The sequence below is a fragment of the Oryctolagus cuniculus genome, chromosome 11 (genome assembly GCF_964237555.1).
Source record: "Oryctolagus cuniculus chromosome 11, mOryCun1.1, whole genome shotgun sequence".
Taxonomy (NCBI): domain Eukaryota; kingdom Metazoa; phylum Chordata; class Mammalia; order Lagomorpha; family Leporidae; genus Oryctolagus; species Oryctolagus cuniculus.
Genome location: NC_091442.1, coordinates 14,477,887 through 14,502,803, shown reverse-complemented (window position 1 = coordinate 14,502,803; position 24,917 = coordinate 14,477,887). Strand labels below are relative to the sequence as shown.

The following is a 24,917-nucleotide window of genomic DNA, read 5'->3' as shown; positions in this document are numbered from 1 at the left end:
GGGCTCGCCCGGCCTCACAGCCCCCGCCACCCGAGCTCTCCGGGGCCCCGCTCTGCCCAGTCTCACCACCCCCCATGCCAGCCCAGCCACCTGCGATCACAGCACACGTGACACAGCCACCGGCCCCTTTATTGAGTACCAGGTGTCAGCCTGAGTTGCCTTGGGCAGCGCTTCCATCCCCGCCACTGGCAAGAGCCCTGGTCCCCGGCCCAGGACGATCCAAGGAGAGATGCAGCCACGCCGAGGTATGTGTGTACACGAAGCGGGCACTGGCATCGGAGCCTTGGCAGCAGCCCTTGAACTCAGACTTCCTGGAAGGAATGAGGCGGGGTCGCTGCTGAAGACCCCACCCCCAGAGCGGGAGCTCATAGAGGTGCCGTGGCCTCTTCAGGGGTCCTGCCCTGCTTGTCCTGTCAGAGAGGCAAGGATCAGTACGCGTGACAAAGTTCCAAAGCCAGCAAGGAGCCCTGCCACAGCTGGCGAGACTGAGGCTTTGGCAAGGGAGTGCCTTGCCAAGGCCACACAGCAAGGAGACCTGGGCCCACCTGCCCTTGGCTCTGGGCAGCCTTTGGGACCCGCCCCAGCCCAGCCTCTCGGCCACAGAAAATACACACGGCGCGGTCACCAGGGGCTCAGCACTATGGTGGATTCTGCCCAGGGTGGGGGGCGCGTGCCGACGTCGTGCAGGAACGTACCCGCAGAGGCCGGCGGGGGCAGCCCATAGGCTTTGTAGAGCTGGTCAAGAAGCTCCTGCTTCTCGTCTTCGGGAAGGAAGCTGGACTTGGCCGCGTTGATGTTCTGGAAAGGGCGGGGCGTGGGCGGGGCCACGTCACCGCGGGTGAGGGAAGGGACGTGGCTGAGGGCGCACGGCAGTGAGTGCTGGAGCAGCGACCCTGAGGGTCTGTGGTCTGAATGCGGCCCCACAGGACACAGGGATGGGGAGGAAGTGGGACAGCCTTTGAGAGAGCATGGGAGACTCCGGGGCTGGCTCGCCTGCGAGCTGGGAGTGGCCTACAGGGCGTATTGGAGATTTCATGGCTGGACACACCCTCCTGGGCGGGGCGACAGTCTCCATGGCTTCTTTGAGGGTGGAACAGCTGGCCCGAGGTCCAGAGGTCAGCACAGAACACGTGTGGGGAGGCTCCTTGCTTGTGTCAAGGCAGACCTGGGCCCCACTTCTGCGGGTTCCAGGGCCCAGGGGCAAGGCCAACCCAGCTCACACCCACTCACCAGCCTCTGGAACTCCTCCTCAGTAAAGCCCATGTCCCGTTTGGTCATCTGGTAATCTGTGTCCAGGGTGGACTTGAAGATGAGCGGGTCATCCGTGTTGAGTGAGTAGTTCGCCTGGTCCTTCTTGAACCTGGGTGAGGAGCGAGGGGAGAGAGGGCAGAAGCTGTGAGCGTGTGGCACGTCAGCCCTGCCCTCCTCTGATGCCCTTGGCAACCTGGCCGGGCCTGAAAGGTCTGATCTGGTCCAGAGGAGGAAGCAGGTTCCGAGAGCTCAGGTGACTTGTCTAGGCCAGGGAGGTAGCAACTCGAAACTCGGACCCGTCCGGCCAGTCCAGAGCCAGCCAAGAAAGCAAATGCCTTCACGGCCAGCATTCTGGGAGAGGTGGCGGCACCTGCCCCAGCCACTCCTCAGTGCCCCTGGGACCCGACCCGGCCCTGCCAGTACACCGTGGAAACTGCTCGTGGGCTGAGCCCCGGCCGCCTCTTCCCTAGCTCTGGCTTCACTTGGGTCCGGCGCCTGCTCTGACCCAGCGGATTGCTCCCGAGACCCCTGCCCTAGATCTCTGGTCACACCTTCGGCTTTCCTCTGCCTGTCCCGGAAAGGTCACTGTCCAGGATTCTGCCTTTCCTAGGGCCACTGCTTCTCCAACCCCCAGAGCTGTGCAGCCCATGGCAGCCTCGAGCCCCCCTTGTCAGCAGGACGTCAAAGCCCAAGCAGCCAGAGCAGGGCAGGTCTGTCCACAGTCGCCCAAGTTCTTGCTATCATCCTGTGTCAAGGGACAGCAGCTCTGCCCTCCTGAGGCCACCACCAGCGCTCAGTCACGGGACAGAAGACTCCTGGCTCGTTAGATTGTAGGGGGGTGGGCGATACCTAGAGGTGCAGGAGGGAGCACGTGGGGGCAGAAAGGACCATCTTCCTACGCCCAGGAGGCAAAGGTGGGGGACCAGAGTGGCGGGTCGTCTGCTCAGTTGGGGGCTGGGTGACCTCGGTCAGGTCCCAGTACCTCAGAGCTTCGGGTTCCCCGCTCACGAGGACAGCACTGCCTGCTCCCCAGGGAGTCAGAGGGCGCTTATCTAAGACCCAGCACCGCTGGTGCCCCATCCCTGAGTGTGCTTCCCATCCCTGGCTTTCCCGGAACAAAACGGAATGGGCCACAGAGGCCAGACCTCACCGGACCACCGCGTGCTCCGTGTCCGGCGTCCAGGCACCAGTGAGGTAGCTGGACCAGGGGCAGACCTGAAAGAGCAGGTGGGTGGCTGGCACGACAGCCCCAGGCCGCACCGACCCCTTCCCGTGTCCCGGGGCTTGGGCAACCAGCGTCGGGGCCAACCTTGCTTCCTGAACCACCAGGACTTCTGTGCCCTGCAGCCCCCCACCCCTCGGCGCCGCCTGTCTGCCTCTGCCCAGGGAGGGGCAGGGCAGCCAAGGACAGTGCCCGCCCACCCGCTGCTGGTCGCCGCACCTCGAAGTGCATGTTTTGCTGCAGCAGCCTGCTGTAAAGAGCCTCGTCCTCCAGGGTGTGGTAGCCATGGCCCAGCCTCTCTGTCTTGAGGACGTCCACGGCCTGTGGAGAAGCAGGAGGGAGGCAAGCGGGAGGCAGGAGACGGGGGAGGCAGGAAGAAGGGGCCCGCGGCCGGCCAGCTCCTCACCTGCTGCACCACCTCGGGTTTGCCCACCTCCCCGGCATGGACGGTGCGGTGGACACCACTCCTCACGGCCTCCTGCAAGGGGAAGGGCCAGGTGAGGGGCGTTTGGCCGCCTGGGAGCATCCTCCTGGCCCACGAGTCACGCCTTTTCCTTGCCACATCATCACCCGAGGAGCAGCTGTCATTTACTGCGGCTCCACAGGCCAGGCACTGGGCGGAATGGTTTCGACACGTCGTCTAATGTTTCTAACCCTACCTGGGCAGTGAGGGCCCCCTCTTCCGCCCCCCCCCCCCCACACACACACAGTGCATCATGGAGCCGGAGGGACCTTTGCAAGGTCTGTCTGACAGAGGAAGCGGGCGGGCGGGCAGGCCCAGAGACCTCCCCGAGGTCACACAGTATACCAGAGGCCGATACCGGCTGGAACACAGGACCGCGGCCACCATGTGGGGCTTTTCACACCTATTCCAAGCCCCCAGGCCAACCAAGGCACACGTGGGAACTCGGGACCTCGCACTCCCTGGTCCCTGTGACACCTCCCAGCTGTGGGTGGGAGACGAACTCCCACCTCCCCCCAGACCCACCTCGTAGGCCTCCACATGTCCTGGGAAGAGGCTGCTGTCCGTGATGGTCTCGTCCCCTGCCAGGTCGATGGCCACCACGGTCTGCTGCCGGTACTTCTTACACAGCTCCACCACCTCCGGGGACCAGGCTGGGCGAGGCACCCGCCAGGGCTGTCAGCACGCCCTGCCACACGCACCCCTACCCGCGACGCAAGGCACTGCGGCCAGACCACACGTGCCTCAGTTTACCCCTAATGAATGGGAGCGCTGCAGAAGGACGTGGCAAGGCTGTGCTGTCCCGCTGGACGCCCATAGGTACCCTGGGGCAGGGGGCAGTAAGGCCAGGGAGGGCCTGCCCAGTAATGCAAAGCAGGGAAGGTCTCATCGCCTGTCACCGCCTCCTACCCAGTAGAGGTAAGGAGGGAGAAATGACCCAGGCTTTGGCCCAGTCAGGCGGCTTTCTGACATCCTGCCTCAGTTCCCTCATCTGTCAGACGGGAATCGGCAAAGGCAGTCCCGCCTCCCAGGCTGCCACACACGGGATGGCGCGCCCACAGTACCTGCACAGAGCAAGCCCCGGGTGGGCACTGGGACCCGGTCTAGAGAGGGGCCTGACTCACCCAAGGCCGTACTAGGGGGCACCTCACCAGGGAGCTCAAGGCCCACAGAGACCCCTCCCATCCCGGAGGCCAGGATGTGCCTGGCCCACAGGGCCTCGGGCGCCTTTGGTTTTGACCCAGTCTCCTGCTGAGCAAAATGTGTCGCCCAGAAGCTCCGAATCCGAATCTGCCCCGGGGCCCCGGAATCCTGCTGGTGGGCTGACGGGACACAGCAGGGCACAGACGCCGGGGGCCCAGGCCCGGTCGCCGTCCTACTCACTGGGCTGGTGGCGCATGCAGCACAGGATGGACCGGACCTTGACCCCGAAGTCTCGCTCCCCCTCCTGCAGGCCCTGGTTCACCAGCGCCACCACCTCATCCGGAGTGAGGTCCCCTCTGTGAGGGGAGGAGCAAGGCTGGGCCTGAGGACCCTTCCCCCACTCCCTGAGCGCTGACAGAGGAGCCCCCAGCCCCCAGAGCTTGTTTCCAGGCCTCGTGTGACAGCAGCCTGGGCAAGGGCCAAGCCCAAGTCTTGCGGGTCTCCCCAGGGTCTGTCACTCACTCAGCCTGGTTCCAGGGGATTGGCTGCACCTTGGAGTTGGCCAGCAGGTGCGGGCTGTAGCGCACCTCCACGTACACCACCTTCTCCTTGGCCTTCATCTCTACAAACTCGTAGGCGATCCTTTTGATGGCCTCCCGCGAGCCCCTGGGGAGGGAAGAGCGAGCTTGGGGACAGCTCCTTGGTCCCTTGGGAGCTCCAGGAGCAGACGAGGCTGCCTCTAACTGCAGATCCAACCAGCTTCCGGCCCCCAGCCCTGGGCACACACATCCTGCCAGCGGTCCTCACACAGTGCGTGCAGCTCTGGCCTCTCACCCTGGTGGTCTCTCTGACCGCTGTCCCTGGCGCCACGCTTGCCCCTGTAATGCCATTCACACAGCAGCTGGCAGAGGCTCCCTAGATAGTCCATCAAGGCACACTGCTCCACCGCCTGAGCCCCAGCGGCCTCCCACCGCACAGAGGGAAACCCCCACTCCATGGCCTGCAGGAGCCAGCCCCTGGCCAGCATCCCTCAGCGTCCTCCTGGCACTCACCCCAAGACAATCAGCTGCCTTTCCGTCCCAGGACAGCCCAGCTTGTCCCCACATTGGGCCTTTGTGATGGCAGCCCCTGCCCCGAGCCCACGCCCTTCCCCCGTTGGTCCTCCACTGTCCCCTCTATGCAGGTGTGACCCAAGCTAGCCAGTCACCTCTCTGCCACCTGCGTCGGGTCACTGTGAGGACGGGTGAGTCACACCCGACCCTCACCTGGGCCAGCGCCTGGAGCAGCCGCTGCTGGCATCGCAGCTGTGACAACGCGCACTGGCCCAGGGCCTGGCGTGCATCACAGAGAGAAGACCGGACGCTTACGAGAACACGTGAGGGAGGAGCGGCCCTGCCCGCAGAAGTCAGCTGCTGGCACCAGCGAGCTGCTGTAGCGCCAAGAGGATGAGGATGGGCAGGCCCTGCCTGCATCCCTGGCCTCCGCCTGCTGCGGGTGAGCTGTCTCCGAGACACAAGAGTGCTCACCCTGCCTGCAGGTGCCTGGCCGCCCCGCTGGCCCCCGCCGCTGGGGAGCTGTGCGTGCCACACTGGGGTTGCGCCGTCCAGGCACCAGGGGTACAGCAAACAGGTCGATGAGATCCCTGCCCAGAAGCCCACAGGCCAGCAAGAGGCAGGCAGGGCAGGCAAAGAAGTGAAACCACACGAGACGCTTCCACCAAGTCCATGGAGAAAGGACTCGAAAGACGAGGTGACAGTTGGCGCAAAAACACTGGCTCCATGCACAGCCTGTCCTAAGGCAGGAAAGTTTTCCACGCACTTTTTGAAGCAGGTCAGATGGAAGAAGTACCGCAGACCATGGCCAAGGAGAGGCTGCTGCGATTTTGAATATGGGAAGGGAAGGAGTTTGGAGCAGAGAGGAAGCAGGCGAGGCGCGGCCCTGCAAGCAGAGGCCCTGAGCTGGGGGTGCCTGGTGTCCAGGGAGGCGGCAGAGGGGCGTGGCAGCAAGTGCAGGCCCGGAGCCCAAGGCTGGGGTCCTCGGCTTTTACCCTAAGGGAGACACTGCAGAGCTTGGGTTTGGGGACTGACTGAGCAGAGGGACATAGAAGCAGAGATGCGCTTCTGTCCCCAGTTCACTCCGCAAGTGCCCTCAGTGGCCACAGCTCGGGGCCGGAAGCAATCCAGGTCTCCCATGTGCGTGGCAGGAACCCAATTCCTTGAGCATCACTGCTCCCCAGATCGGCCTGAGCAGGAAGCTGGGGTCAGGAACCAGAGCAGGGAATCCAGGCCAAGGGCTGCCATGTGGGACCCAGTCCCGGGCTGGGTTGAAGGGACCGTGGCCAATTCTTTCTGCACGCTCCCATCCCTGCTCTGGGCCTCGACAGTCCCTAGCAGAGGCTTCCCCGACCCAGACAGGAAAACGGTGCCTTGGAGCCTGAGCCTCCCTGTCTCCCCACGCCACAGCCAGGCTCTCCCCGCTCTGCGACACGAAGCCCTGAACCAGGGACAGGAGCCCCACCTGCACCTGCATGGTGCCGTGCGTGCCTTCAGGAAGACAGAACGCACCTGTGCCTGAGTGTCCGCTCCCCAGGGGCCAGGCTGAGGGCAGCAGCTTCCATTAAGAAGCCAGCAGCCTGGGCCACTTCTTCCTCCCCAGGCCTCCTCACACCGGCCCTGCCACGTACCCAGCCAGTGGCCTCTGTCTCACTCAAACACCCTCCTGAGCAGCATCACACTCTCCTCTTCTCTTGAAGCCTGGCCCACCCTTCCTCCTCCAGGCAGTCTTCCCTGACTGCATCCAGCTCCTCTGCTTCTTCCTCCTCCCCCAACCACCTCCCAAACCTCACACCGCCTGAGCTCCCATAGCCCTGACTGCCAGGCCCCAGTTCTTGCCTGCTTTGGGGAACCGGGCCTTGCACCAAGAAGCTGGAGGTGGCATCTGGTGAGAGTCGGCTCGGCCCTGGCCAGCTCCGCGGTCCCCGGCAGGCGCTCACTTCCCTGAGCCTCTACCTCAGCCTCTGCCTAGGAGGACTGTGTGCACCTGGCCCACGGTCGGCAGCCACAGTAGGCGAGTGGGAGTCCATCAGCCGAGCAGCGCTGTGTTCTAGGCCTGAAGGAGATCCTACCCTGAAGCAGTGGGAGCGTGAAAGGTAACACACAAGTCACCACCTGGCTGTCCGGCGGCAACAGCCACTCCACAGCTCCAGGCTGCTCGCTGAGCACAGTGCTGGGTCCCTTCCAAATGCCACCCATGTGCCCACTATACAGATGAGCCAACTGAGGCCTGGAGAGGGCGACTGGGCAGGCATGACAGGTCCTGAAGGTCTGACAGGACAGGATCTGTGATCTTAACGCATATTCTGCTACTTCTCTGTGAGAACGCTTCTAAAGGTTTGCAGGAAATGAAATTAAAAGATTGTCTTTGACACCAAATTTTGAAGTCCATGCAAAGTTCTTTCAGTAACACCCACTTTTCATGAAAGTTTGAAGAGCCTGCTTATAGATTAAGATTTTGGGCATCAAAATATACTTAGCGGGGCCGGCACTATGGCACCAGTATCTCGTATAGACACCAGTCCAGGTCCTGGCTGCTCCTCTTCCGATCCAGCTCTCTGCTGTGGCCTGGGAAAGCAGTAGAAAATGGCCCATGTCCTTGGGCCCCTGCACCCATGTGGGAGACCCGGAAGAAGCTCCTGGCTTCACATTGGCACAGCTCCAGCTGTTGCAGCCAACTGGGGAGTGAACCAGCAATGGAAGACCTCTCTGTCTCTCCTTCTTCCTGTCTGTAACTCTGCCTCTCAAATAAATAAATAAATCCTTTAAAAAATAAACACCTTTTGGGGCTGGCACTGTGGTGTAGCAAGTAAAGCCACTGCCTACAGTGCCAGCATCCCATATGGGTGCTGGTTTGCATCCCGGCTACTCCACTTCCAATCCAGCTCTCTGCTGCAGCCTGGGAAAGCAGTAGAAGATGGCCCAAGTCCTTGGGCCCCTGCACCCATGTGGGAGACCCGGAAGAAGCTCCTGGCTTCAAATCGGTGCAACTCCAGCCATTGCAGCCATTTGGAGAGAACCAATGGATGGAAGACCTCTCTCTCTCCCTCTCTGCCCCTCCTTCTCTCTGTAACTCTGCCTTTCAAATAAATAAGTAAATCTTAAAAATAAGGACTTGCATTTCTTTTAAAAAATATAAACACCTTTAAAATTTTTTTCTTATTTACTTTATTTTGAAAGGAAGAAAGAGTTTCCGTCTGCTGGTTCACTCCCCAAATGCCTGCAACAGCCATGCTGCGTGCACTAGGCCAAAGCCAGGAACTGGAAGCTCCACCCGGGTCTCCCACATGGTGGCAGGGCCCTAACCCAGGGAGCCCGTTGCAGCAGGAAGCTCTAGCAGCGGGAGTGGAGCTGGGACTCGGGCCCAGGCACTCCGAGATCGGTGTCCCAAGCGGTACCTTAACCACTGTGCCAGACACCAGCCTGGAACCTATCTTTTAATTCCGTGTTCCATGAACCTGTTGAATTACCCGCGCAGCGGTCACGGCCACTTCATTGCACATCACACCCTGTTTGCAGAAGGGAAAACCAAGGCCTAAAGGCACTGGAGAGACTTCCTGCGCTGGTGGGCAGCAGAACTGGGACCTCAGAGCACGCACCGCAGACCCTTCAGGCTGGAGTTGGGGGCCATCACGGGGCTTGCGGCGCCCAGGCCCTGAGTGGGGGGCACTCACGCGATGGCAGGCATGTAGTAGTCAAACTTGGCCAGGAAGCCAGGGAGCGAGAGTGGCTGGTCCATGCCGATGACTTTCTGCAGCTCCTCCACCGTGTCGGCCGGCAGCGGGATGCCTCTTTTCCTGGGCACGAAACAGTAGGTGCGCTGTCAGCCAGGGCAGGCTGGAGCAGACCAGGGGCTGCATCTCTCCACCCCGCTCCCTCCCTTGGACAGAGGCAAAAACCAAGGCCCGGGGCATTGGGAAGCAGGACTGGAACTTTGCAGCATTGTCTGTTTCCAAGTCGCCTAAGTCAGCAAACTTCAGGGGAGTAAACACCGGCTGGCGTCTGTGCAACACACTCACATACACAATCTCTCCCTCCCCTCCCCGGGGCGGGGTGGGGGGTGGACAGGGCGAGTGCCAGGGCCAGCCCCCTACTTCCTCCTCAGCCCCAGGAGCAGGCAGAGGCCAGGGTCACCAGGGGCGGACCCCGCAGCATCACAATTCCCGGGGCAGGCTCAGCACCAGGACGTCCTCCTCTGCCCCGGTCTGGCCGGCACATCAGAGCAGCTTGTCCCACAGCGTGCTGGGAGAGGGCAGGACGCAGACTCCCAGGTACCTCTGGTGACTTAGCGTCCAGCTCAGAGCGTTCTGCCCACAGCCCCTGCACAGGCCACGCACGGCACAGCCTGCTGACAACAGCCAGCTCAGAGCCTCTGTCTCCCTGCGAGGGTCTCTGCCTCCCCTCCTGGCTGCAGGGAGCAGGCCTCAGAGTGGCTTCCTCCCTTCTGCACATCCCCTACCCCCTTCCCCTGTGTGTGTGTGCGGGGGGGGGTCACCCTGGGCCTCAGTTTCCCCACTTTTAAGATAAGAAACAGCTAAAGAAATGCAGGGAGAAAAGAGGCGAAGGCACTTGGGAAATAAGCAACACAGGGAACAAAGCAGAACTGGGAACGACCCACCTGAAACAAACCCCTCAAGGAGGCGAGAAGACGCCACGTCCTCACTACAAGGACGTCCCTTTGGAGTGGGGACATTCACGAGTATGGAAAGGCGACAGGCAGGGTGTAAGGAAGGCAGGGGAGAGGGAGGGGTGAGGAGGCCTGCAGAGAGGAGAACAAAGGGAAGAAGGTGAAGACAGGAGCAGCAGTTCAGAGACCAAGAAGCATAAATCGGAAGCTGGGCACTGGCTCATCCGAAAGTCAAGGACAAAAGTTCGAAAGGAGAAGACCTCCGGAGAACCAGACGTGCGAATGAGTGGTATTTCGATCATTTCCCAGCTTCCGTTATTAAAATACGACAACACTTCCCTCCGTCAACACCTGTGCCCCGAGTGCCCTGGTGCGCCTCCTTCTCCACCAGGGAGCCCTGGAGGGACCACAAAGGGCCCCAGGTGCCACTCTGGAGCCCCACGGGGGAGAAGGGGCCCCCACTGCCATCCCAGCACTGAGGCCAGGTGCTCAGCGCCTGCCGGCTCCTGCTTCCGGGCCATCCACTGCTGGCCAGCTCACCCCAAGGCCACCCCCAGGGGCCCCACCTAGCACTGCGCTGTCCAAGAGCCTGCAGGGGAAACGGGCCACCCCCGCTGGGTTCTATGACAATTGCTCTGACTATAGCGCCACACACACAGCAGACTGGGAGGCCAGTGTGAAGGCCTAGGGACCAGTCAGGAGGCCATTGTCACAGTCAGGTGAGGGACATGGTGGCTCAGAGCAGGGCAGAGACGTGAAGGAGATGGCGGCCAGATTCAGATGAGCTTTGGAGAGAAGCTGGGGCCATGTAGGACACTGAGAAAACCTAGGAGCCCTTGGAAAAGGCAGAGTCGCAGGAGCTGGAGCTGAAGACGTGGGCGAGGACAACCAATGGGGGCAGGCCCGACCCAGGGACAGACGGGGGCCTCTGGGTTGGGCCTAGGGCTCCCTGCTCCTTCCCACCCCAGTCACCTCCCACCCATCCCCCAGCACATATAGGCCACTGGTATCTGAGTGCCCCTGCCTGCTGACTCCGGGTCAAACTCCAGCTGCACCTGCCACGCATCCTTCTCCAGGGCCAGCCAGGGTGGCAACTGAGAGCCAGGAAGTCAGCTAATCTGCACCCCCGCTGTCCCCTGCCTCGGCACTCCCACTAATGAGCGCTTGATGACCCCATGACAGGCAGCACTTCGATTAGATGCTATCGGTATCCCACCTGGGTGACCTCATTAGGGGCCCTGGGGCAACCTTGTCATTCAGATCGGCAAAGGACGGGCGAAGATAAGCCAAGAGCCACACGGTTCTAATATTAATAACAGCATCATTAAGTGCTGACTATGCAGCCGCTGATGTGTGCAAGGCCCTGAGCGAAGCGTTTTATGGGCACGGCGGGAACCCGCAGGGTAACAGTCAGGGGCACAGTCTCTGGGCCAACCCTGCCAGCTGCTAACCTCTGCCCTATGCTTGCCAAGCCCGGGACTCCACCTGCCACGTCAGTCTCATCTGTGAGACAGGGCAGTGAGATCACCTGCCCCCCCACGTGCTTACGTTTCCCAGCTGAGCGGAAAGTAAACCAACAGCTACTTCCAAGGGCAGAGCTGGGCGCTGGCACCCCCACCCCACCCACTCTGTCCCCAGGAGCAGGGGCCTGCACGACCAAGGGGCTTCTGGCATAGAGCAGCATGTTCAAGTCGGGGTGCAGGGCTGAACTTCAAGACACAGAGGGAGAGCCCCCTCTGCATACAAGCGAGGCCCCCCTGCTGCACACAAGCTGAACATGGGGCATGCAGGGAAGAACTGGGACTGCATGGTGGGGCGGGAGGTGCCCCTACCTCCCAGGGCGGCTCTGCGGGAAGGCCCTGTTCATACCCTCATACTCTGGAGGCCAAGGTTACAGAAAAACTGATGCATTCAGATTCAAAGCCAGGTCCACAGGGCTCCCCAGCCCTGCTCTTAGGCGCTCCACGAGAGGAGCCCCTGAGAAACTGAGTTCTGGCCAGGGAGAGGTGCCCCTCCCACCATGCCCCCAGCCAGAGCTGGGGAGGCAGGAAGCATGAGGGGGTGTGGGCCCACGGAAGTCACTTGTCCATGACTCCTGGCAGGCCATCACCGTGGTGATCCAGTGACCGTTGCCGGGGGGGGGGGGGGGGGGGGGACACGGCCCCAGGTTCAGCTCCAGGTTCTGCCAAGAATTGCATCCTGTGCTCAGGGCAGCTGCTTTCTCTCCCCGAGCCGTCCCCACAGCAGAAGGGACAGGCACCCCTCCTCCAGGTGAGGAAAGATTCAAGGATGGAGCCCAGGGCATGGCCCCGCACCGGGAGATGCCCCTGCACCTGCCAGTCAGAAACGAGCAGCTGACCCAGCCCCAGGAGCGACCTTTACTCATCCCCCCATACGACAGTGTGCATTGGCCACGCGAGTCTGGGGGACAGGTCACTCAGGCCTGGTCAGCAGGCAGTGGGTCCCCACGTCCCCACAGATCACCCTCTGGCTGGGGACTGGCTTCGTTCCACAGGGATACAGGAGGGAGCAGGGAGGGGCCCTCTGGCAGAGCTGTGGACACTGCCCAAATCCTGGGGAGGACCACGGGCTGGCAGTGGACTTACCTGCCATAGAACAAGATGGTTTCAGGCTTGATGGCTCCATCCAGGTGGACGTGGAGTTCCACCTGCAAGAGGGCAGAGGGAAAAGAGAAGAACACCCATGAGTGCCCGAGCATGTCAGAGTGTCAGAGCATGGACGCTAACGCTCACCACGGCAACCTGCCCACCGTTCCCCATTCGCACCACACACTCTTCACATGGGCCCAGGGGTCGAGCCCTCACCTGTGGGGTCGGCTCAGTGGAGATCTCTACCTCTTTCACAGTAGAGGACACTGGGGCTCAGAGAGGTTAACTGTCTTGTCCAAGGTCAAACAGCAAGCAGGTAACGGAAGCAGGACTCCATCCTAGGGTATGTGTTCCTAACCACAGCTGGGGAGTGGCAGGAAGAGAATTCTAACCCAGGCCCCACCCGAAGCTTGTGTCTCAACCACGAGGCAGCCAGGGGCCTACAAGAACTGCTGAGCCCAGGCCACCACAGACAGCTCCCATACTCAGCCACTTTACTGAACCAAACCCAACTTTTTTCAAAGTTTTTTTTTTTTTTTAAGTTATATGTATTTGAAAGAGAGATGTCTTCTAGCTGCTGGTTCACTCCATAAATGTCCACAACAGCCAGGACTGGGCCAGGCCAAAGCCAGGGACCAGGAACTCCATCTGGGTCTCCCACGTGGGCAGCAGGGACCCGAGTGCCTGAACCATCAACTGCTGCCTCCCCAGGTGGGCAGCGGCAGGAAGTGGAGGGGGGACGCCATCCCAGGTGCTGGACATGGGATGCAGGCGTCCCCTGGCAGCAGCCCAGCCCCTGCGCCACAGAGTCTGCCGACCGCCAGTCTAACTTTCAAAGCATGGGCTGACCACAGACTTTCTGGGCAGGGGGACTCCGAGGGCACTTCCAGCTCCGCCTTCGCCAGCAGGTGCCACGGAAGCACGGCTCGTCTTTCCAGCACGCTAGGGAGGGCACCCGTCCTCGGCCTCCTGTGGTCGCCTGCCCCGTGCTGAGCCGTACCTGGGATGCCTGCACGTCACCAGCTGTCAGAGCAGACAGCCCATCTGACTTGGCTCCCGGCTCTGCCCGTGCAATCTCAGACCAGACACGACCTCTCCAAGTCTCAGTGTCCTCAACTGAAAAACTAGAATTTTTGGCCTCCTTGACCAAAAAGGAATTTTAAGGAATAAAAAAAAAAAAATCAGGGTGGGGTGGGCACCTGGCCCAGCAGTTAAGCCATGGTTGGGACTCCTGCACCCCTCCTCAGAGTGCCTGGGTCTGAGTCGCAGCTCTGCTCCGGATTCCAGCCTCCTGCTCATGCGCACCCTGGGAGGCGGCAGGTGATGGCGCAAGGGTTTGGATCCCTGTCACCTTCGCAGGAGACCCAGATTAAGTTCCGATCTCCCGACTTCAGCCTGGCCCTGCCCCAGTTACTGCAACTATTGTGGGTATTTGGGGAGTAAAACCAGCAGATGGAAGTTCTGTCTTTGTCTCTCAAAAATAAAAATTTAGAAAGAAAATGCAGGTGCACACCTGTGGCCTCAGGAAAGCAGCCGGTAGGAAAAGCCCAACAGGCACTAGAGACAGTGAGAAAAGGGTTGGGCCTTTTGCCTGTTACAGATCATGAACTTTTTGCAGGCCAGAGGGAGAGCCAGAACACCCTGAACTTGGAGACCTAGACGAGGAGTGGCGGCCCCAGCCAGGGAGAGGGCAGCCAGGAGGCTGCTGACCCCAGAGCATCCTCCAGGCGACACAAGCTACTCCCGCAGAGGAAGCCCAGCCCTCCCACCCGCTGCTCTCTCGAGTCCTCCAGCTGCCCAGGGCCAGGGCAGAGCATGCACCCGGGTCTGGGGCCAATGTAGTTTTTGGGTCCCCTGACAGAATGAGTTCAATTCCCACTCCGCTAAAGGTTAATTGGGTTCTCAAAATACACTCAGCATTAGCAACGCTGGCGCCCAGCCCAGGGAACGCCACCCAGCTGGGCGACCTCCGGCAAGTGACCTCACCTCTCTGAGCCTCCAGCTGCTCAGCCTTAACCCCCTCAGGGCTGGAATCCCACAACTGCATTCACTCCCTGGATGACCTCAAGGGAGTCACTCTTTTTCTGTGCCTCAGTATTCTCACCTGTCAATGGGGAGAACAGCATACCTTCCTCCCAAGACCTTGTGGAGGTCCACCACGTCATGTATATGGCGTACTTGGCACACAGATGCTAAACAAGACTTTCCATTTGACCCCAAAAAATTATATATACACACACATATATACACACACATACATATTGGGCACCTGCTGAGTGCTAGGGATGCAGAGCTAAGCAAAAGGAACAAAGTCCATTCCCGTGGCACCTACTGTCGAGCTGGGTGAGAGGTGTCAGCCAATGTTGGATCAGCAGATGTACAGTCTGCCAAAGAGGGTACAAGACAAGAGAATGGAACCCAACCAACAGACCCGCAGGGCTTCCCAGAGAAGGCAGAGCTCAGGCTACAATCTGAAGGAGGAGGAAGACAGCACAACCAGGCAAGGGTGAGGAGGGAGGCAGGTAGAACATTCCAGGAGGCAGAACAGCATGTGCAAAAGCTGAGAGGCAGGAGACAGGGGTGTGGGGGCGGGGAGGAACTGGAGCGTGAGTTCAGAGAAGAGAGGGGGGCCCTGAGCCTGGGGAGGCTACGAGGCAGGACCACCCAGACAAACCTTTGCAGCCTCAAGGAGCCAGACTTGAGCCTGAGCGCACAGAAAAGCCGTTCCAGGGTGTGGAGCAGGTGAGAGAGATGACTCATAGCGAGACAGGTTCGAGGGTGCCGCCGCCATGTGTGAGAGAGAGGACCGTGGCTTGGACCAGGCACAGGAAGTGGGTGAAGGGCAAGCAGGTGGGCAGGAGGTGGTGAGGCTAGCACTTCAGGCTTGGCCCGGGTGGGAGCGGTTCCCACCAGCTGAGACAGCCCCGGGAGAGGGATTAGCGTGGGGTGCGGATGGGGGAGCGAGGTCTCAGTGATGTTGACCAGAAAGACCCAGCAGAAATGGAAGGAGGCAGTGGGATGCCAGCATCAGCAAGCAGGACGTGGAAGGTGACAGCTGTGTGGTCTTGAATGAGTCACCGAGGGAGGAAGCGTCCAGGGAGGGGAGGAAGGGACCAGGGGCGAAGCTGTGCCAGCACCACACTTGGTGGCTCTGACAGAGGTGGCAGGAGCAGCGCCGTGGTACGCAGGAAGCCAGGCCATCAGCGGGCAAGGAACAGCAGCAGTCCACTGGCTGGCGTGGGGGGCTGGGCCGTGAACCCCGAAAGCTCCCTCTAGCCCCTGGAACCTGGGAATATCACTTTCTATGGCAAAGGCCTCCTGTCAAACACCTGGGAGGGAGCACACCTCGGGGGTCCTCCGCGTCACAGGTGTCCTTCTCGGACGGGGACAGACACCCTTGGAGGCAGCGCAGCAGCGATGGCGCCGCGAGCTCCGCAGTGCCCCATGCCGCCAGCAGCTGCGAGAAGCCAGCGACGGACTCCGGCCCGGGCCTCGGGTGGGCTCGCGGCCCTGCTGGCACCTTGGTCTCCTCCAGAACGTGGAGGGAATGGGCGCCTGAAGCCTGAAGCCTCCCCGCGGGTGGTAATGACCACATCACCACAGGAAGCGCACAGAGGGGCCCTGCTGGAGGTCAAGGGCAGCCAAGCAAAACCCCCGCCATCAGTCAAGAACCCAGGCCCAGGGACCTGGGAGGAGTGGATCTGCCAGGGAATGCTGCCCCCACCCCAGCTCTGGGAGTGGTCCAGGCAGGGTATTTTTTAAGCCTGCCTTTTTGTTGTGCACTCAAGGTTGAAAACCCACCCTAGAGGAAGCACCTGGAGGCTACCACAGTGGTGGAGGGGGTGGGAGGCACAGTCCCTTGGGGATAAGCTGCAGGTGAGGGCGGCCCTGCAGGGAGCCTGGTGGAGAGAGGGGTCCACAGGAGGGCCAGCAGGAGGGCCAGGCGTGTGGAGGCTCACAGGGAGGGGCTGGTTGAGAGAGAAGTGTTGCACCAGGTTACTAGGAAGGGAGGGAGGGAGTTTAGAGACAAAACCAGGAGCCCTGAAGAGCAGAAAACCAGGCAGCGGATCATGGAGGCGGTCACTAGGGGCTGTGGCATTCTTATGCGAGCGGTCTGCCTGGCTACTTCGGGCTGAAGCGTTCCAATGCCAAGGCCAGGCCCCTAGAGCCCTCTCTCCCCAGGCAATGCAGCGCAGCGAGGGACCAGCGTGTGAGCAGGGCTCCGGGCCCCTCCACTTAGCAGGGCCAGATGTCACCACAGCTCAGGCCGGCCTCTCGTGCTGGTCCGTGAACAAACACCTTTCGGAGCTCAGTGTGCCCCCGAGGGGTGGGGCGAGAAGCAGACGAAGATACAGGAGGCGGGATGCAGAAGGAGTTTGCGTTAGAGAGCGGGGATGCAGCAGGAGGAGCGGAGGGCGGTTCAAGGCGGGGGAACGGTGCTGGCCAAGTGTTCGCAGCAGGAATCAGCCAGGAACAGAGGATGCGGTTAAGGGCGAGGATGGAGCAGAGAGGAGCAGGGAGATGCAGGCCACGTTTCTCCGGCTTTCCATGGAAGCACAATGCACGGGGAGCTGCCTCAGAATCAACTTTCCCAGCCGTGGTGCGGGTGCAGGCTGGAGGGAAACCAGGACAGAAGGTGGAGGCTGCGGGCGGTGCAGATGGGCAACGAGGACCGAGGGGGAGGCCTCGCCGGGCTCCAGACACAGGGGCTGCCCCGTGCCTGGACAGAGGCGCTCAGAGTGCCCGGCAGGGGACAGCCCCTCCAGGAAGAGCATCTCGGCAGAGTCAGCGTGGCCGCCAGGACCTGCAGCTCTTCGCCCCGGGCCGCTGGGAAAGCTGCCCAGACACGCTTCAGGGGAGGAGCCAAGGCGAGAGCCAACTCCACAGGAGGCCTCCCAGGGGACTTTCCAGGAAGCTGCAGCAGCCATGGAGGAGCTGCTGCACCCCGAGGATTGAGGGGTGTGGGGGGAGGGGGACCCTGCGCTCCTGGCACTGTTGGGGGGTTGGAGGAGGGGAGGGTGGGAAGGGGCTGTCTGAGGCCTCCTGGGGCTAAACCACCCACAAGCAGATGGTGCCTGCTGCTCACCCCCACAAGGCAGGGACCTCGCTCCTCTTACAAGTAAGGAGGCTGCCTTCAGAAGTCTCAGAGAGACCCAGTAGTGTCGGAGTCAAAATTTAAACTCGTGTCCGATTCCTGACCTCCCAACCACTGTGCCTCGCTGCCTCTGCAGTGAATGGGGCAGCGACAGCCACCTGTCCCAAGCGCTCCCTTCATGTTGACTCCAGCCCAGGCACCCTTTAGCCCGTGCTGCACACAGGGGAAGGACTTGCCAGCTAAGCTCACAGAAGTTCACGGACCTGCCCAGGGTTACACAGGATGCGGGCAGCAGAGCCAGGCTGAAACCAATCCTTGTCTCTAAGCTCAAGTCCACCCGGCCTCGTGGCCCTACCTGGCCTCCCTGGAATCTCACATCCCTTCCACCTTGCTTGTCCTGTCCTTGCTCTCAGTGCCTCTGGCTCACGGTGCCTCTGGCTAACGGCTGGCCCAGCAGCATCTGTCAGAAGGGCGGGGATGCTCCCAGAGCCTCCAACACCAACAGGTACTGGCTAAGCCCCCCACCCCCACCCCAGGCACCACAGAGCCACTGAGGGGATGTCCTCTGCCCTCCTTCAAGAGATGCCCGGCAGCCAGGTAAGGCTCCAGCAGGTGCATGCATACCCTGAGGGGTCACCTGAGGACACCCCGAGTCATCTGCTATGTTGCATTCCTGAGCCAGATACTCCAAGATCTCACTCACAGGCACACCTGCAGGGCCCACCTTTCGCATACTCCCCACAGACCCCTCACCCCACCCCACCCCCACCGCCCCCCACTGCCTGGGGCTCCCTTCTGTTTCCCCCCCACACTGACTTTCCATGCTCAGCCACTAGGCACACCTGCAGCCCCCACTGGCAGCTTCCCAAGAGCAGGGACCTTGCCGGGGTCTAGCACAGCACTTGGGACCGCAAAACACACATGTGTGTCCAATGACCAAATGATTGTTTTCTCCTCTCTCTGCTGGGAGGAAGGGGCTGATCTCCCTCCCCGGGCCTGGCAGGAAGCGCAGACTGGGACACAGCATCCAGGATTGCCCAACCAGCCCCAGCTCCTGGGAGCCATGGCCATGACCGGCTTAAGCAGCAAGGGCTCCTTTCACTTCCTAGTGCTGCTCTCGGCAATGCACTGGGTGGCTCCAGGGCGGGGGTCAGTGCTGTGTGCCCCACGAGCTCTCAGCAGGCTCCTACAGCTCCAAGGCTCGAAGTGGACTCCAGCTAGTGCCCAAGTTCAAACTCCTCGCCATGCTCCCTCCTGGTTACCAGAACTATGGAGGCTACCTCCCCACCCCCACACCATCCTAGGGCCTCAGAACGCTAAGCACAGCATGAGCCTGCCTCCCATGCCCACTCAAACCCCACTCCAGGCCTCCCCTGTCCAAGGCCAGCCTTGCAGTCCTACCTCCCCCACCCCAGGCACCCCTCAGGACACCCGGGCAGGTGCACGCGTCCCTCCTGGCCACAGGGCCCCATGCCTGCTTTAGGCTGGAGGAGGACTCCAGATGCCTTCCAGGCCCCCTGTGTGACCACAGACGACTTCCCCTCTGCAGTCCTGGCTTCCTCTTCAGCCAACAAAATGCTCCCAGGCAACCCGATCTCCCTGGGGCCCCACCCCCTCCAACTGCCACACCAGTCAAGATGGGCAAGGCTGCTCTTCCCCAGGGGTGGGAGGGCGGGGCTCTGCTAACAGGTGGCTCTGGTAACTGAAAGGCAGGCACCGAGAAAACCCAGAGCGGTGCATCTGGGGGCTTTGTGTCTGGGAGACAAGAAGTGAGAGGATGCGACCGGGGTCCCAGGGAGGAAACAGCAGAGGGCCTGCTGGGCCTGTCCGGTCAGCCTATCCCTTCCCCCAGGAGCCCAGAACAGCCCATCTTCCAGGAGCAAGCTCAGGCTCAGGCCCTGTCCAACCCGAAGCCCCCAGGGATTCTACCCCAGGCCAGCTGAAGCTCAAGGCCCAGGTGGTCCCAACTCTCTCTGTGTGTGAAAAAGCAGGAGACATTGGCAGAGCAGGTAATAGCATCCGCTGCGACTTCAGGTGGATCTGGGTTCAAATCTAGCTCTGTCGCTTTCCGGCTGTGTGACTTTGTCAGGTTCCTATTCCTGACTCTCTGTTTTCCCATATGTAAATGAAGATAATAACCGCACCATTGTCAGCAGGCTGCTGTGAGCATCGGCTGAGTCGACAGGTGCACAGCAGTTGTAACAGCGGTGTTGCAGAGTCAACGTGCGAATTTAAGAAGGAAAAAGCACACTGGGGATGCACCCCTAGGCCCCTGTGCAGCAGGAAGGGCCGGTTCAGAAACGACACCATCAGGCGCCAGTACGGTGGTGCAGTGGGCTAGGCTGCTGCCTGGGACACCAGCATTCCATAGGGAGTGTGGGTTCAGGTCCACTTCCCAGCCAGCTCCCGGTAATGTGCCTAGAACAAATGATGATCCAAGTGCTTGGGCCCCTGTCACCCATACGGGAGACCTGGATGGGGTTCCTGGCTCCTGGCTCAGGCCTGGCCCAGCCCAGCTTCTGGGGCCATTTGAGGAATGAGCCAGCAGATGGAAAATCTTTCTCTCTGAAAAGCACTCTTTCTGCCTTTCAAGTAAACAAGTTAAATGTGAAAAATAGAGAGAGAGAGAGAAAGAGACGGGAAACAAAAAAACAAGATACTATGCCATCCATCCTGGGCCAACCCCTCGCCAGCCCCCAGCTTCGAGGCTCTGGGATTTGGTGCAGAATTGGGCAAGTCCCTCACCTACCTAGGCTTCAGCTGCTCCACCTGCACCATCAAGCCACACAGAAGATTTTGCGAGTTCTATCACGGGGGCACCCAGCACTCAGAGCCACTCAAAGGACGGCCATTGGTATTCCCATGACAGGCACGGGAGCAGCATTCCCTCCAAGGCAGGAGTGTGCAGCTCGGCCAGCAGGGACATAGACATAGAAGGGCTACCCTCTGCCCTTCTTCCTGCCTCCTCCAGTGCCTAGTAGGTGCTCTGGAAGCATTGTTGGAATGACTCAATCAAGTCCAGGAGGCGCTAGCCCAGGGCCTTGCTGGGGAGGGGGAGGGGTGTGTGTGTGTGTGTGTGTGTGTCAGTGCTAGCTTCTCAGTATCTCCCACCACCCTGCCCCCAGGCCTTCTACATCAGTCTAGACATCAGGGGGCAGAGGATCTGAGCGGACATTTGAATCCGAAGCACTCCTCCCTCCTCTGACTTCTTGTGGCAGGCCGGTGCCTGGGGAAGTCGCCGGAGGCTCCTGTCCTGGGGATGCCTGCGCCTGGCCACTGCTGCCTCCACCCCAAGGCAGCTGCAGAAGTGGCTCAGGAAAGATGGTGAGGGGCACGGGACTGAAGCCAGCCTGCCCCGGGCTCAAACCCCAACTTGGCCACCTCCCGCTTGTGTCATCTTGAGCCTAGTTAACCTCTCTGTGCCTGTTTCTTCATCTATAAAATGGGAGATGACAGCTTCCTCACGGGGTCACTGCAGGGTCAAATGAACTAACGCCGTTGACGCGTTCAGGTCAGTGCCTGGCACAGGGCGGCTGACACCAGAAGCTTCTCCAGCCCCTAAGAGTGGTTCTCTGCCCCACCCACAGGAAGGCAGGAAGCCGGCCCTGGGGTTCACACTGCCTCCCCGCTCGCCACAGGCGACTCCCCACCTCTTCGCCCAAGCATCCCACAAACAGGTGGTACCCATTCCCCAGGTATGGAAGCTGAGGCCCAGAGCAGCCCAGACCTAGCAGCATGAATCAGATGAGAGGATTGGGTGAGGCCAAAACAGGGCAGATAAAAACATTAGTGCCCAGAACTGCAAGTGCTGCAGATGGGAAACCTAGTGTTTATCTCCCTAACCCCATTTCACCCCCAGTCCAGGGGCTTCTCCTACTGCCTGCGGCTCGCACCAGGGAGAGGCTCCACAGTCTGTTTGGGCACAGGGAAGCCAAAACATCAAAAAAGAAGAAAAATAAAAAGCCTTCAAAGCAAAGAGGTGCTAATGAGCATTAAGCAGGGAGTACGCCCCGGGCTGCAGACGAGAGGAGGCAGGGCGTGGGTGGGGGCAAGAGGGCTGGCCAGGGGCAGGAGGGCTGGCCGCAGAGCCAGGCAGCCGGGTTCACACCATCATCTCACACCTGTTTCCCAGAGGGTACGTTGAGGCCGAGGGCAGCTGACGCCTCTTCCCACTGCCATCTCACCCTTTTGGCCATTCACTCTGCCCGGAACACCTGGCCCTTCCCTCCCTGGAGAAAGTCTGGCTCCCAAGCAGGACCCATGAGCCCAGATCCGCGCCCCCCAAGCCCAACACACCGAGCAGCCTCAAGGGGGCTCCCCCATGAGGCCAGTGGCGGGAGCTGGACCCTGAGTGAACCCTACAGGGGCCCAGGCAGCCTTTCTGCCCAGCATGGCGAGAGGCGTGCCGGCTCCCCTCCCTCCCTGTTTGGCATGGCTCATGGCTCTTCCCGCCGGTGCATCCACAAACCAGGACTCCCGGGCGCTCCCAGCAGCCTAACGAATCTAAAATTGCTCCATTCCCGGAGAGCTCCTCACCGGCCCGCCACAACACCAGGTGCCCGCTAGCTTAGCCGTGGGAACCCCTTCCAAGTCCCCTGCGCGGGCTTCCACAGCTTGCTACCGCGGTGCCAGGATACGCAACTGACAGATGGCGAAGCCGACACTCGGAGGAGCCGGGTCAGGGACAGAGCAGCACCCCTGAGCCGGCCTGAGACTTCTGGACCCTCACTGTCCCTCGCTCAGCGGCCCGGAGGCCGGCCAAGGCTTGGGCCGAGCCCAGACAGCGGCTGCAGAAGCCCCGCTCCGCCTCTGGGGTGCGGACCCGCAGGGCTGGCCCCTCCCGAAGCCCCCGGCCGCGCTCACTTTGGGCTTGTCGAAGGCGGGCATCTGGGTCATGGTGCCAAGCGTGCGCCCCGGCGCTGCTCCGTCCACCCGAGGCCGCTGGATCTCGCTGGGTCGGTGGCCGGTCCGCTCGCTCCGGGGCCCTCGGCGGCCGCGGCCCGCCACGCTCCTCTTAACCGGGCCGGGCCCGCCTCCAGCCCCGCCCCCGGCCGAGCCCCGCCCCCGGCCGAGCCCCCGCCCCGCCGACTCGGCCCGGGCAGAGCATTTCCTGGAATCGCCGACCCCGGGACCGCGCGGGCTGGGGCCCCTCGAAAGCTCGCGCCCTGGGACGCCGGGCGGAGCCACCGGTGGGCTCGGGGCGCCCGCCGCCTCTCCGGGCTCGGCCTCTCTCCCGGCGCCTCCAGGCACCTTCCCGCTCCCGCCGCCCTCTGGGCGCCCACGGTGTGCCAGGCCCCAGCCCGCGCGGGGAGCCTCGGAGACTTGTGCGCTAGCTGGGCCCGACGGGCGCTGTAGCAGAATCCACAGCACAAAGTGTGATCGGGGAGCTTTCAGAGGGCTGCAGCCCGGGAGGAGGAACATTCTGAATGAATGGGAGTGAAAGGAGACACCGAAACCCCCTCTTACGCATGGACCCTGGAGACACCTGCCCCGGTGCAGGCAGAGCCCTGTACAGTGCGCACAACAGCGCAGGCCCTAGTAACAAGAACACTGGCAACACACACACGCACGCATACGCAAGGCGCGCGCCATCTACCCAGAGCCTGCAGGCAGAGTGTCAGGTAGAAGTTAGAAATTAGCCTGCGTGTGAGAGAGGAGCCTCGGACAACAACGCACCTGCGAGGGAAGAATGAAGCCGCCTCCAGCAGCCTGGGAAGCTCAAGCTCACCGTGGAAGCAGCCCAGGATTCTGCACTGCAAAGTCCTGCCCATACCCTGGTAACTTCACAGGTGGTCCCAGACTCCCCTCAAAGCAGGCACCCTAGGAGGATCCTCTCTGCCAGGTGGGCTACCCAGCCTGATAGCAATGGGCAATAAAACCTTGGGAGGAATCTCTCCTATTTCACCCCAGCAAACCCTTTGCCTTGGAGAAGGAGCAAGAGAACTATGGGAAGAACTGGACCCCCTCCTCCCTTCTAAGCCCCAATCTTTCCTGAGATGCCTGCCTGGTTGATGATTTCTCTCGGCTCAGCTCTCTCCGTTCTTTGCAGAGATGCCCGCCTGGCCTGTCGGGAGTTTTCTCACCGTTAAACCATGTAACCTTGCTCACCCCACTCTCAATGGCTAGGCACAGTTTCAGTTCCGTCTGGAGAGAGGTCCATCCATTCTGATGGATGCCCGATCCCCTTAAACCTTGCTCCCTTGCTCACCACTGCTATCTCATGTCTGAATTTGTTCTTGCACAAGACAAGATTCTCTTACATTTCCCCTAACAAGGGATGATCACACAGCGGAATATTACTCAGCAGTGAAAGGAACTGAACTTGAGCTTCAGGCCAGAGCAGGTCCACTTCAGGAGCAACACCAAGTGAGAACTACAGTGCAGGAAAGCACATGTGCCACGGGCTCCTGGTAAAATGTCTTAGACACGTGCCCTAGCAGCAGGCATTCAGACTGGGGGAAGAAGATGGGCACAGATGGGACAAGAGTGGGCACGGAGGGGGAGGAGCCAACAGGTGCATTCAGGTGATGGGAAAGGTTCCAGTACTGGGCTGCAATGTGTCTCTGTTCATTCCATTACAAGTATGTGAACAAACTCATCAATAAGAAAGAGGGATGAGCCAGGGGATGTGCTTAGGTTTTGTCTTTGACCTAGAAGCTCTGGGGAATCTGTGGAGGATTTGTTTTGTTTTGTTTTAACTGATTGATTTATTTGAGAGGCAGAGTTAGAGAGGGGGGAGGGGGAGAGGGAGGGAGAGTTTTCTTTCATCTGCTGGTTTACTTCTCAACTGGCTGCAATGACCTGGTCTGGGCCAGGCCAAAGCCAGGAGCTTCTTCTGGGTCTCCCATGTGGGCCCAAGGACTTGGGCCATCCTCTGCTGCTTTCCTGGGTGCATTAGCAGGGTGGATGGAAAGTGGAGCAGCGGGGACTTGAACCATCACCCATATGGGATGCCGGTGTTGCAGACTGCAGGTTAGCCACAGAGCTGGCTTCGGTGGGGAGTTTTAAGTAGAGGCAAGACAGGGTCAGACTTTGATTTGGAAAAAAGTGGGGTCTCCAGCTGCTGAGAGTGTGCTCCAGGAACCACCAGGAGTGGTTAGGACAGACTCGGACCCTGTCCCAGAGCTACTGAGCTGTCCCAGAACCTGCGCCTTCATGGGGTGCCCTGGCAGCTGATGTGCGTGTGGCTGTTTGAGGAGCTGAGCTCCGGCTGTATGGGAAGACAGGGGCCCAAGGGAGGGTGGGAGACCCAGGAGAAGCAACTGATCCAGGAGGACAGTGGTGGTGACAGGAGGAGCTAAAGTCAGCCAGGCTGGAGATGGGGCCTGAGGGACAGAGTGGCTCAAAAAGGCTCCTGGTGACGTTGGTCAGAAGGTCAGAGTGCTTCTGCGCGATCCTCTGCTGGCCGTCTCATCGCTCAGGGTCATGGTCACCGCTGCTGCCTGTGCCCCTGGT

General features: G+C 60.9%; 1 protein-coding gene across 1 annotated transcript; it reads right to left on the bottom strand.

The window, feature by feature from the left end:
• Nucleotides 1-108: 108 nt before the first annotated feature.
• ADA (adenosine deaminase) lies at nt 109-22,500 on the bottom strand. Its single transcript, XM_002721061.5, has 12 exons — nt 22,326-22,500; nt 12,365-12,426; nt 8,806-8,928; nt 4,602-4,745; nt 4,320-4,435; nt 3,462-3,589; nt 2,880-2,951; nt 2,693-2,794; nt 2,402-2,466; nt 1,231-1,360; nt 696-798; nt 109-410 (listed from the first exon to the last, which is right to left on the bottom strand). The coding sequence occupies exons 1-12, from the start codon at nt 22,356-22,358 to the stop codon at nt 388-390; spliced, it is 1,101 nt and encodes a 366-aa protein (XP_002721107.3). The 5' UTR covers nt 22,359-22,500; the 3' UTR covers nt 109-387.
• Between the last annotated feature and the right edge of the window lie 2,417 nt (nt 22,501-24,917).